Genomic DNA, 13,180 nt, shown 5'->3' with positions numbered 1-13,180 from the left:
CATGACATGGGTGCACTCACATACATGCAGGCAATACATTCATACACACATATACACATAAAATAATAAAATATTAAAAAAATAAAGTAAAAGTAAATAAGTTTAAAATAAATTTTATGAGAGATAGAGAGAGAGACAGACAGACAGACAAAGAGACAAAGAGACAAGCTGAGTAATATTTCATTCAAGGCCAAATCGTGAACTGGTTTGCAGATGAGGGGACATGCTAAATTAAACCAGCTATGACCTAGCTCTGGTTGAGTAACTGCTATGTATGCTAGGTCTGATTGAGGCTTTCTCAGATAGAAAATAACTTTCAACATGAGCATTCTCATTCTACAGAAAGGAAGCTGACTTAGCATATTTTGTAATGTTACTTGTCTGTGCTATTATTAATGATTTGAGACTTTTTTTTAAAGAGTCATGTTATTCATGGTACCTGTTTAGTTCTGTAACTCTGTGATGTTATATGGTGGAACTGTGAATATCATCCATCCATTCCAGTTGATAAGTATTTATGAACATCAGTGTGCAGTGATAAAGGGATACCTAAGGAGATGTTTGTAATTTAGTAGGCACAGGAATAAAACACACCTGTATCATTTAACCCAACTCTTGCACCCCTAGGTGTATACATCCAAGAGAAACTGTCACAGCAACCATTGTCAAACCAATTTTGAAACATTTTTGAAGAAATCCTCTATCAATTCCCAAACCCCCAACTCCACCACATACAAACTCAGTTCCCAGTTACCAACTAATGTCTGTAGATTTGCCCACTGTGAATATTGCAAATAAGAGGATCCTACAATATGTGGTCTTTTGTGACTGGCTTTCTTCATTTAGCATAACGAGTTCAGGGACCATCTGCAATGTAGCATATCAGTACTTCCTTTCCTTTTATGGCACAACTTCATGAATATACTTGTGCTGGGTAGCTTGTCAACCTGACATCTGAGAAGAGGGAGCCTCAATTGAGGGATTTCCTCCACCAGGTTGGCCTGTGGCCATGTCTGTGAGGCAGTTTTTAAGTTTCTGGATGATGTGGGAGGACCCATTGTGGGCAGTGGCACCCCTGGGCAGGTGGTCCTAGGCTACGTAGGAAAGCAGGCTGAGCACAAGCCAGGGGAGCAAGCCAGTAAACAGCACTCCTCCTCAGTAACCTCTGCTTCTGCTCCTGCCTCCAGGTTCCTGCCCTGCTTACAGTCCTACTTCAGCTTCCCTCACTTAGAAGAGTAAGATGCCCTTTCCTCTCCAAGCTGGTTTTGCTCAGTATTTTATCACAGGAACATAAAGTAAGTAGGACGATACTAATAATTATTGAACTATAAAGTCAGAATGGATGAATTCATGGTATGTGAACTATATATTAGTAAAGCTGTTGCAAAAACAAAATGTGGCCAAGTGTGGTAGCTTGCACCTGTAATCTCAGGACTCTTGGCTGAGGCAGGAGAATGGAGAGTTTGAGGCTAGCTTGGGCTATATAGCAAGATCTTAAACAAGCAAATAAACCAACCTTCATCAACCACAAGCCCCCCACGTACCTGAAAAAAAGAATCCAACCCAACTTCCAGAGTGCCACATTCCATGAAGAGTTTCTTATTTCCTCATTTGAGGGTTTATTTTGAGAAATTCAAGACACTATTTGAGGGAAAAAAAGATTTCCAGGAGATTCATGGAAGAACCCCTTAAAAGAACTCTTCTAAAGGTGGTGGTCACATTCTGTGAAGAGCCCTGTTCTTTGGAGAAATGAAATCTCCAAGCTCACTTCATTCTACTCTTTACTGAAACAGACATAAAAGCCAGGCATGATGGTGCATACCTGCAATCCCAATATTCGAGAGGCTGGGGCAAGAAGATGGGAAGTTCAAGGCCAACCTGGGCTGCAGAGTGAGTTTCAGGCCAGCCTGGGCTACAGAGCGAGTTCCAGGCCAGCCTGGGCTACATGAGACCCTGTCTCAAAACATAAATAATAGATAAATATTCAAAGAAAAAAATTGTAAAAGTATAATTATACTGAGACTTAGAGGTCTGATAATAATTACTATATCTATTTAAATAATAAGTAAAATTTTGTTGCCTTAAGAAAATTAAGTAAATTCATTCTAATTTATATTTTCCAAAATGGACAGACTTTTACTTTATTCCTGGATCCCTTCAAAGTATAGGAGCTAAGCCTGGCAAGAGAGCCAGCAAGCACACAACTGAATGGACAGCTCAGGCAATCACATTAGGATATGCAGGTGAACTAGGACCAGTGAGGTGATGGGTTCATGGTGTGGCAGGCCGGCTACAGCGGAGGAGAACAGGACATCTCTGTAGCCCACAGAGAAATGCTGGACCATTTCAACTAAAAGAGTGTGTTTAGAAGGCATGTTCTGGGGCTGTGAGATTGCTCGGGGAGCGCAGGCACTTGCCATCAAGGCTGACAAACCTGAATCAATCCCTGGGACTCACATGGTGGAGGGAGAGCTGACCCCACAAGTTATACTCTGACCTACACATATGCACCACGGTACATGCATACATGCAATAAATAAATAAATTCAACTTAAAAAATTTTAAAAGAAGCACGGAATAATTTTTTAAAATAAAGGCATGTTTTGGGGAGTGAAACTGGCACTTTACAGAACTGCTGGCAAAAGGTTTTGTTACTAATGTTGATATTCTACTTGTGACTGTTGTTAACAGTTTGAAGCACAGATTTGAAGGAGCAATTCAGTAACCACCTCCTGGGTCCTGACATACCATTTGCACAGAAAGGAAGGACAATCCGGCTGCCCTCTGGAGCCTTTCCCCAGCACAGTGAGCCCTTCTCTCGTGGACAGACGTCATTCTCACATGTGACAGTAGATGGCAGCATTGCTGTTTCAGAATAAAACTTTCACCAGGCCGGCTCTTCAAAGCTGAGCAACACAGTCTTCTGTGTCAGGCAACAGGCACACAATTCAGAATTACACGGTAGAACCATGGGCTCTGGGGGGCTGATATAGCCATGCCCTATCCTGAATGTCTCCCCTAAGCAGCATGACCTTAGGCTCATGGCTTCATCTCTCTAGACCTTACCTATGGGATCTGGAGAATGAGGAGGACTTTATCCACGATTCTCCTAGGTAAGGTGGTACAAGCCTGTAATCCCAGAGGTTGGAAGGTCAGAATTCAAGATCAGCCTTGGATGCATATTGAGTTTGAGACTAGTCTGAGCTACCTGAGAGCTGTAAACACACACACACACACACACACACACACACACACACACACTCCTAAAAGTATTTGTTAAATCCAGCACTGGGCTGTTAGATCTACCTCGCCCTCTGTAAGTTCCACACGGGGCTCCTGAGTGTGACCATATATGCTAGTGCTCCCCTAGCCCACAGGAGGTTTGAGATAGCAAAAGGTATATTTATGTGTGCTGCCTTTTCAAAATCTAAATGAAATTCACAATCCCAAAGCACACCTGGCCATTGGTTAAGAGTTGGTGGGTTGAAACAGAGTAAAGCGTGTTTGAGGAGTAGAGGTTGCTCGCCTGAAGGACGATGTAACAAAGCTAGGTCTCTAAGGCTCTTCTGTCCCCCCATCTGCACCAACCAGATTTCGGGTCTGGAGAATCAGAGAAAGCTGAAGCCCCGTTGACACATCTGTATCACAACACTCGTGCAGCAGATCTACAAGAAGTACCTCGGAGTGTCAGGTATGTTGGGACTAATAACCTTATAGCCTTCTGTTAAGCCTGCTGCATCCTTATGGATAAACTAAGGGGATTCACACTGCTCAGACTGGTGGGAGGGCAGAGATGTACCAGGTGAAGCAAAGTTGGATCCAGAAGTGGCTGCACAAGGTGCTGCTGAAAGAAAACAGGATGGTCCTGTTCCCACAGGGCCCACACTTGGCTCCCTCCACCCGTCCTTCAACTTTGATTCTTACTCCTGACCCTTCACTTATTTAAACTTCTGCCTAGGGGGAAGAATGGCTGGGGGAGGCAGGGAGCCAGTGTGATTAGAACACAGCCTTCACCTGGACATTTCTTGACCCTCTGGATTAAATAGCAAGAGGGCCTGGAGGTGACTGGCTCTGGCCCCACTCACCTCATCCTCCTGATTCTCTGCAGTCAAAGGGAAGCCCTTCAAAGGCCCCAGAACATGCAGCTGGCTTTCTTTGTCTTCCCGAAGGCCTCTGGCTTCTTTCTATTGTGTTTAATTCCTGTCAGACCCTCTGGCCCAGGGCTCTCTGCTCCCCTTTCTTTCCTGCCAGTGCTGGGTCATCACTTCCATCACAGCGACAAACACAGGGGTGGGACTGTCACCATCAGTTTCTCCATCCCATGCTCCTGGGACACTAGCAGCACCCTGAGCCACACCCCGACCCTTCATGTCTTTAGCACCTCAGACCTGTCACTGGGTTTGGCACTTGGTAAGTGTTGGGCCATTGAATGAACCCTGTTGGAGATCCACGTTACTACACTTATAAAAGGACTTTGAGCTCTTGGGAGGCATGGGAAGAGTCTACCTGACAGAAAACGACCTAAGTCTGCAACTCCTACAGGAAGAAGTCTGAAGCCTAGTTCATTATCAGGCTCTCGCTCACCTTTCTTGACCTGTTACTTCATCCCTGAGGCAGAGACGCTGCTCTTAAGGAAAGCACACCAGAGTCTCAGCCTGGGCTCCAGCCCAGGTCTGTCACCACCCAGCTGTGTGGTCACCCATTGTCACAGGGAAGTTTAACTCCCGTCCCCCACCACACACACATACTTATTTGCAGCGCTGGGGATGGAACTTAGGAGTTTTGGGGGGTAAAGTGCTCTACCACTGAGCTACAACTTCAGCCCTGAAGCCTATTTTTGTTCTGATATTGTGGCTTTATTTTGAGCACACAGAGCTCTAAGTCTTCCAAATACATGGTGGCATATAAATAAATAAATTTGCTCTTTCCAAAAACAAGTGCTGTAAGCGAGCGCACGCCAAAGCATGCGCAAAGGCATGGACTGCGGATAATGACGTAATGATGCCGTAGTGTGATTTGGCCAGCTGGAAGACGGTCAGAGCAAACACTTCTACTGACTGATTCCTTTTCAGTCTTCAAGAAATCCTTTTTGAGGGTTGGAGAGATAGCTCAGTGGTTAAGATCACTGATTAGTCTTGCAGAGGGCCAGGATTCAATTCCCAGCAACCACATGGTACCTAACGATTCATAACTCTAGTTCCAGGGGAATCCAGCGCGCTCTTCTGACCTCCATGGGCATTTCATGACTTACATACATGCAGACAATATACTCACATATAAAATTTAAAAATAAACAAAATATTTTTAAAAAAGAAATCCTTTTTAGGAACTAGGCATGTAACTTAGTTGGTAAAGTGCTTGCCTGGAATGCATTAAAAAAAACTCTGGGTTTGATCCCCAGGATTATATGTGTAGAGGTGCATGCCTGCAAGTCTAATGGTTGGAGACAAAAAGAAAAGAAAAGGGAAATTCTTTTTGAAAACTCTTCCACATGCCATTTTGTTACCTTATGACCAGTCCTGAGCTTTGCTGTGGGCTTTCAAGGCCAGCAAAGCGCTTTGCAGAGAAGACTTCAGCTATTTTGTGAGAATCTTGCAGTAACAGTTGAACAGCTGCTGGATGGAGCAGGCTGTGACTGGCACATGGGTGATAAGCCCCAGGGACACTTGCAAGCCTGATAAGCCCAGACTGTAGGAAATTGCTCCTGCCTCGTGAGCGTCCCTCACCATTATCAGCAACTCATATACTTTCACACAAGCAGACCTTCAACTCCAAATACAGTCAGTCCCCTCATATCTAGGGGGTCCGTATACATGGCTCTAAATAAAATGCGGATAGAAAATAGAATTTCCCATCTCTACAGATCATACCTGGACTTTGTGTGTCATAATTTCCTAAACAACACAGTATAACAATAGTCACAGAATATTTACATTGTGTTAGATGTTGTAAGTATCTAGAGATGATTTGAAGCACATGGGAGGATGAGCTGAGGTTAAATGTGAACACCGAATAAGCATCTGCAGATTCAGTATCTGTGGGGGGTCCTGGAAATGGTTCCCTGGTCCTGGAAATGGTTCCCGGGGAACCATTCTTCATGCCCTGTCCTCGCTCTAGGCTTCCTTCCACACAAACCGACAGCATAGAAATTTTCTTTCCTTTCCCCATCACTAACACTCAATCTATCCTTTAGTCCTCTCAACTTTTCTCTCACATGTATTCTGAATCTGAGCACGGCTCACCACCTCCACTGCCAAGACTCAGATGCAAGAGGCTCCTAAGCAGGCCCTTGCTCTTGTTCTCATAGTCAACGTTCTCTACACAGTAACCAGAACAGTAACCGGAAGCCTCTCTCCAGGCTAAGCCCCAGTGACTTCTCCTAGCATAGTCTTGATGGCTGGCCCGGCCTGGCCACAGCTTTGTCTGCTACTGTTGAAGGTCACTTCAGCCTTCCTGACCCTCAGGCATGCTCAGTACTTTGCTACTTTAGGGCTTTTAAATCTATTACCATCTCCTCTCTGAACTTCACATAGCAGGGACCCAAACCAGCGGTACAAATGGGGTGTATGTACTGTATCTCCAAGAACTTAAAACTTAAAATCATACAAAAACCGTGACAGAAAAATATGTTCTTTCTGTCATGACGAATTCTTCATCATAAAACTGAAAATACATATTAAACAATTTTTATTACTTTAAATTAGTAAAATGGAAAGAATTGAATTTTACCATTACTGTGCACATCTGAGTGTTCTGATTTTTTGTTAGTGAAACTTGAATGATAATAAAATGGAGACACAGTTTTTATAGCATATTATACATTTATTGCTGAGTTGCTTTCATTTATGTGAAATCACTAATATGTTCATTATCAAATAATTTATGGTCTATTAAGATGAGTGATAAATACTGGCTTCAGTAGCACATGCCTTTAATTCCAGCATTTGGTAGGCAGAGGCAGGCAGATCTCTGTGAGTTCAAGGACTGGTCTACATAGCTAGGCCAGTCAGGGCTACATAGTGAGACTGTCTCAAGAAAAAAAAAAAAGATGAGTGATTAAAAAAAAGTTTTTTAAATGTTATTGCCTCAAAGTACACGGAATTTAAATATACTATCACTTAAACTATAACTGAAAGTAAATATAAAGTGGAAACTGAAATGGTTTTTACATATGAATTAAAAGTTATTTTTCTCAAATATTTGGATTTTTTATAATTACATAAATGCATACCCAAATTGATGGATATGAAAAATAATTATTTAAATAAAGCTGAAAAACTTTATTGGAAAATTCAACTAAAGTACATAAAATATTCCTTTTATTTAAGTCTTTATTTTTTTCATGCTAGGAACTGAACCTGGGCCTCATGCCTGCTAAGGACATTCTACACTGAGCTCCAGCCTCAACCCTTCAAATATTCTGCTTTAGCGTTCAGCCTCCGTTAAGGTTAGAATGGTTTGTTTCAGGCATCTTGCTGCTAATGAGCTATTGAACATTGCGGAATGTTCCTCACGCTATGTGGCACACACTGCTCTAACACGCCCTGGTGAGGTGGTGGAGAAGTTTGCCTGGAGTCTGGACAGTGATGAATCACAGTGGTGCCGGTGCCGGGAGCCTCTAAACCCCGGGGCCCAGGCACCACCTCCGCCTTGGCGGAGCGAGCGGCCCTGCTCACCAGGTCGCACTTCTGCCTGCCTTTTGCACCCTGCGTCCCTGAAAGTGGCACTCAGCTCCTACGCCCATCCGTTGTTTTCTGTGCTGTTTCTCACCGCTGTTAACCTTACCCTAAATTATATTATACGTTCTTTGTGTTTTGCCCTTTGTTTTCTCGTTTGCTTTGTGACAAGGTATGCAGCCTAGCCCTTCTCCTGAGCGCCGGGATACCAGGCAGGTGCTACCGCTTGAACTTGACATCACAGTATACACGGTGTTCTGTCATCTTAACCCGTCGTGGCCTCGGTCGGACCCTGGGCCATCAGGAGCCACTTGGCGATGGTCAGCATCGTGACAGTGACGCGCAGAGGGGCAACAGCGATGCGCCCTCGTGCTGCTGGGCGCTGAGACCGCACCCTGAGCCCCAGAACGCCCAGGCTGCGGGACTCGAGCGGAGCTCCGGGACGGGCGCCTCTGGGAGCCGAGCCCAGACCGCGGTGCCGGGGACCGGCCAGGCCCGGGTGCAAAGGGCCGGAGCGTCCCGGGGCGCCACGCAGGTCTTCCGCCAGAGGGCGCCGGCTGCCCGCGCGTGCGCACCGGGTCCGGAGCCCCTGGGGGCATCTCCACCTGCGCGGCCAGGGTTGGGTGGGTGATCCGTGCGCCCACGTGCAGGGAACAGACCCACCCCAGCTCGACGTGTCTGTGCTGCACACTTTCCTCCCGGGGATATTTGTTTTTCTCACCCCCAAATGGTAATTATGTGTAAATTAGGCGGTGTTCGTCCTCCCGGCTACGGTGTCTTTTTTTCTTCCCGTCTCACAGTTCTCCTTCCCGGGAGCCATGTATCTTCCTTTTATTGCTGTTTTCTCCCCTGGCTTCTCCAGTCAGGGCAGTCATCACTGGCAGATGGTGGCAGCCATGGCGTCTTCTGAGTCCCTAGCCAGGCTCCAGCTTTGCGACTTGGAATGAATGAAGAAAGCCTTAAAGCATTTTGTGTCTGCAGATGGCTTTGTAGGGGAAGGAGTAAACGGGAAATGCACCGCAGAAAATAAAAGTGATGAGTTAGGCTTCCAGAGTGCCTGACCCCCACCCCGGATCTTCGGATCTTCGGGAAGCTGGGCTGCGTTAATCAGGCCCAGGCCGCGCTGCAGGGAGGCCTGCGGGCAGCCAGAGAGGAGGGTGAGCGCCAAGCCACTTCGGGAGCCAAATATCTGACGGGAGAAGCGGAACAATGTGGCCCACAGGCTGCGTGAAGACCCTCGCAGCCAAGTTGCAGAGCGCACGTGACAATCGTTTGCATTTGTCCTGCAGTGGGCCAGGGGGCCCCTGGGAGCAGAGAGCACGGTTGCCTGGCATTCCAGCCCGCACTTGGCTGAGCACCGAGTGCACTGTCTGGTCTCCGTCTGGCTGTCATATTCAGAGGTTGGCAGTGTGATACCGAGAGTCCGTGGGGCTTGGGTGCCAGCTTCTGAGAAGCCTGGCCCAGCATGGTTCCTCGCGAAGAGCAATTGTGGCCATGTGGGTAAAGCCTGGCCCATCGTACCCTGGAATTTGTCCTAAATTCAACATAACAGAAAACTTGGGGGATGGGAGCTGGGGTGCAGCTCAGGGATAGATCATATGCTTAGTATGCACGAGGTCCTGGGTTCCATCCCTAGCGGGCGGGCACATGCACAAACACACATGGGAAAGAAGGAGAAAAATAAAGACATTTGAGGAGCAGTGCAGTTTCTTCAGTGTCTTAGAGAAAAGGGATGACTCTCAAAACCAGGATAGAAAGAAAGAAAAGAGTGTGTGCTCAAGAAAGCGGTCTGCTGGAGTGCCATTTCACAGGAAAGCCAAGATTGGGCAGCCAGGGAGTTTTCAAGAACAATTGGGTGTGGAGATAGTGAACTAGTTGGAGGTCAGAAGGCCAGAAAAACACTTTTAGGACAGTTTCTAAGGTCACCTAGGGAGGCTAGGGATACACATACAGAATACTGTGATTAATAGTCACTCCCTCTCCTGACCCAATTCCTCCAGTACACATGCTTTTGCTCCTGGTTATACCAGACCAGAGGTACAGCTGTGGATAAGGGAACATTTTTAAGGAGGCCTGGGAGAGCAGTACATGGTGTACAGCAACATTGGAAAGGCACAGATATGACCTTGACCTTGGCTAGAGATGTGCTTATGAATGTGTTTTCCGACAGGTGGCAGTCTTAGGACCAGATCAAAGACTCAGAGGCCTTACCTGGTGTACCACTGGCCTTAAGCGTCTGTTAAGCTGAGGTCACCTCCCTGAAGCATTCTTGCTGTCTGTACTGCAGGCTCCTATGACAACATGGTTGGAAGAGGGAACCATTGTTGTTCCGAATGGAAACAGACATCTTTTACTCAGCCACTGAGTGACTTTCCATCTTCACCCCAAGCCATTGCAGTGGGAGTCCAACAATCAAACACGTAACTTTGGACCGCTGGAACACTTACATGATGAGAATGGACACGCATTTTCTGGAAGTGGGGAGCATCTCCCAGTCAAACTTCCTCTTCCCAGATAAGCCAAATGTTCCCAGGGGACCTAGTCTGTTATCCTGGATGGTAAGTGACTCCATTCCTCTACTGTGTATCTAGGCTGCAAGTGCCACAGTGATCACATTAAGGCATTCAGAGCGGGGTTGTGCCTTCCGTGTAGATGCACTGCTGTAGCCTGACTCACAGGATGTACAGACATGCAAGACTAAAGCCATTTCAGCAGGCATGGAACTGTTCTGGCCTTGATGAGCTCAAGCCTGAGCATTTATATAAAGCTGTGGCAGTTGGTTCAGTAATATCTCATACCGCTATGTAACTTTTATTTATGTCTATTTGTTTGGTGCTGGGGATTGAACCCATGCCCTATATAGCCTAGGTACAGGGTCTACCACTGAGCTATACCTGCTGCTCTTTTTTTAAAATTGTCTCTCACCCATTAGGCTGTAAACTGTTTTAGAGTAGGAACTGTAACACACACACACACACACACACACACACACACACACACACACGCAAAGGTACTCATTTTACTGTTACTCAGTGCTCCAGTAAGGCTGATTGTGTGGAAGAAACTATAACTGCAATTTGCCATTGGAGTTTGTGTGGGGAGCACTCTGGGTGGGCTAGAGTGTTTGGGGGAGAGAGGCTTCCATGGAGATGCAAGAGGCAATTGACAGTGAAAATACTGTGGTCCTTTTTTCTAGTCCTTTTGAAAGTAATGATTAAAGATGCCACTTTAAACATCATAAAAGTATACATATTCATTACAGAAAATGTACATAATAGAGAACAGCATAAGCAGGGTGTGGTGCTGTAGGCCTGCAGTGCCAGCACTTGTGAAGCAGAAGCAGGAGCACTGTGAACTGGAGGCCAGCATGGGTTACACAGCAAGACACTGTCTGAAAAAATCTAGACAGGAAGGAAAAATACAAAGAAGAAAATTAATTAATTAATTTTTATCTTCGTATGTATGCGTGTTTTGCCTGTGTGTATGTAGGTGTACCACATGCATGCCATGCCTGCAGAGGTCAGAAACAGGTATTGGATCCCCTGGAACTGGAGTCATGGAAGATTGTTAGCTGCCATGTGGGTGCTGGGAGTCAAACCTGGGTCCTCTGCAAGAACAGCCAGTGCTCTTAACTGCTGAACCCTAAAGAGGAAAATTTAAATAAAATATGTAAGTTGACTCCCCAAAGCACACAGAGTACAAGTGATCAACTGTAACAAGTACACTGAGGTACAGATCAGTAAGCGAAGGAGTCATGAAGGGCTTGGTATAGATTTGGGGTGGCCTCTCTGAGGGTGTGATGTGAGCTGAGACTTGAAGGATGATCAAGGTGAGATGGGTGAAGAGAGGAAGAAAGAACACAGTACACAATACGTGTTAAAGAATCTATAATCTATCACCTTGCTAGTAGTAGTGGAAACCAGCTCCTCATTTATGCTAACCAAGTACTCTCTCGCTTTTAGCTCCGCACTCAGCCTGCAGGATATGTGTGTGTGTGTGTGTGTGTGTGTGTGTGTGTGTATGTGTGTGTGTGTGTGTGTAGTTATATGTTTGTAAAGATAACTCACAATTCTCATACTGATGTAAGAGGAACATCTGCCAAAGATTTTATTTGGTTCTTTAATTTATGAGAAAAACAGTAAAATGTGGTAACTGACTCAAGGAGAATTTAAAGAACCATCCTTCTTGAGGTCCACCAAGAATGCCAAAATGAGTTCCAGAACTCGTCACGCATAGAGAATACAAATCTGAGAGATGCCCAGCCCTAAGTGACACATCTACAGTGGCACCTCAACACCTAAGGCTCGTGGAACACAGCAGAACAAGAAGACTAATACGTCCCTCACCTCTCACCAGTGAAGCTTCCTCATGCAACAGAGTGCGATGCACACAACTGGCCAGGTTTTAGAGAATAAGAGACTGCAGAATGCATGCCCTTGGATAGGGTTCCTAGATTAAACCTCATCCACCCATGGCTCAGGAACCATTGTAGAAGAGGGGGCAGAAAGAGTGTAAGAACCAGGGCTGGTGTGTGAGCATAAGGAAACAGAGATTTTCAGGCTTCTGGGAACTTGCTCATATGAACTTGCAGCAATGGTGACAGCATGCACAAGACCCATGCTGACTCAATCAGACAAAAACCCAGCATAGAACTGGGAAAACGGGCATCAGGCCCCAACCCTAGCCAAGGAACTATTGGTAACTGATTACTGCAGGTGAGGGAGAGTAGATCTTCTCTAAGGGAGTGACTAGATAGACTTGAAAGACCCGACTGACAGCAGGAAGGCCATTTTAGAAAAAGAACTGTAATCAGCCATTCGATAAGCCAAGATTCTAACCCAGGTCTTGTGAAACTAGCAGTGGAAGATAGGACATTTGCAGTCGGACCACCTGCCACCACCCTGAGGCCCCTACCGGGAAGTTAGTGATAACAGCCCCTACTGGGAAGTTAACGATAACAATCAGTTTCACCCATAGCCCCCTCTGAATTTGGCAATACTGTTTCCTCATACCTTGTACCCATTGAAATGCACTAATAATAATCTTGTAACCATGCATCTGCTTCTGTACCTTGCTTCTGCTCTATAAAAAGCCCCCCCAAACTAAGCCCGGCACGCAAGTCCTGACCCGAGCGGTTGGAGGTTCCACCGAGATCCCTGCCGCGCAGCACCGGGGACAACCCAGGTTTCCCGGGGAGGTAAGCCGGCTGGCCCTTTTGTGTGTTTTTGTGTGTTGTATGTGTATTGGTGTTTCTGTTTCTGTTTTTTTGTCTTGCTCTTTGTTCTCGGCGTGAGACTCACGGTCTGGTTTGGGGCAGTGGTGGACAGGGACTGACGAGTCCGGGAAGTCCCCCCCCACCCTCGGGGACGCCCGACGGGATCTGAGGGCCCGCTGTGTGGGGCTCAAGAATGAAAGTCCCGGGAAACCGAATGGGAGCCCGCCTTTTTGGGGCCCAGTACGTTTCTGAGGGATTCGTTCATCTGTTCGGAGGGGAAGAGGTGCCG

General features: G+C 46.2%; 1 protein-coding gene across 1 annotated transcript in view; it reads left to right on the top strand.

The window, feature by feature from the left end:
• Nucleotides 1-11,496: 11,496 nt before the first annotated feature.
• Nucleotides 11,497-13,180, top strand: part of LOC115072836 — a 3,507-nt gene continuing 1,823 nt past the window's right edge. Inside the window, exons 1-2 of the mRNA XM_029570783.1 lie at nt 11,497-11,505; nt 12,994-13,131. Of these exons, the coding sequence (XP_029426643.1) occupies nt 11,497-11,505; nt 12,994-13,131 (147 nt within the window). The remainder of the gene's footprint in view (nt 11,506-12,993; nt 13,132-13,180) is intronic.

The sequence above is a fragment of the Nannospalax galili genome, unplaced genomic scaffold (assembly GCF_000622305.1).
Source record: "Nannospalax galili isolate Female #2095 unplaced genomic scaffold, S.galili_v1.0 scaffold924, whole genome shotgun sequence".
NCBI lineage: Eukaryota > Metazoa > Chordata > Mammalia > Rodentia > Spalacidae > Nannospalax > Nannospalax galili.
This window is presented reverse-complemented; position numbering and strand designations above follow the sequence as displayed.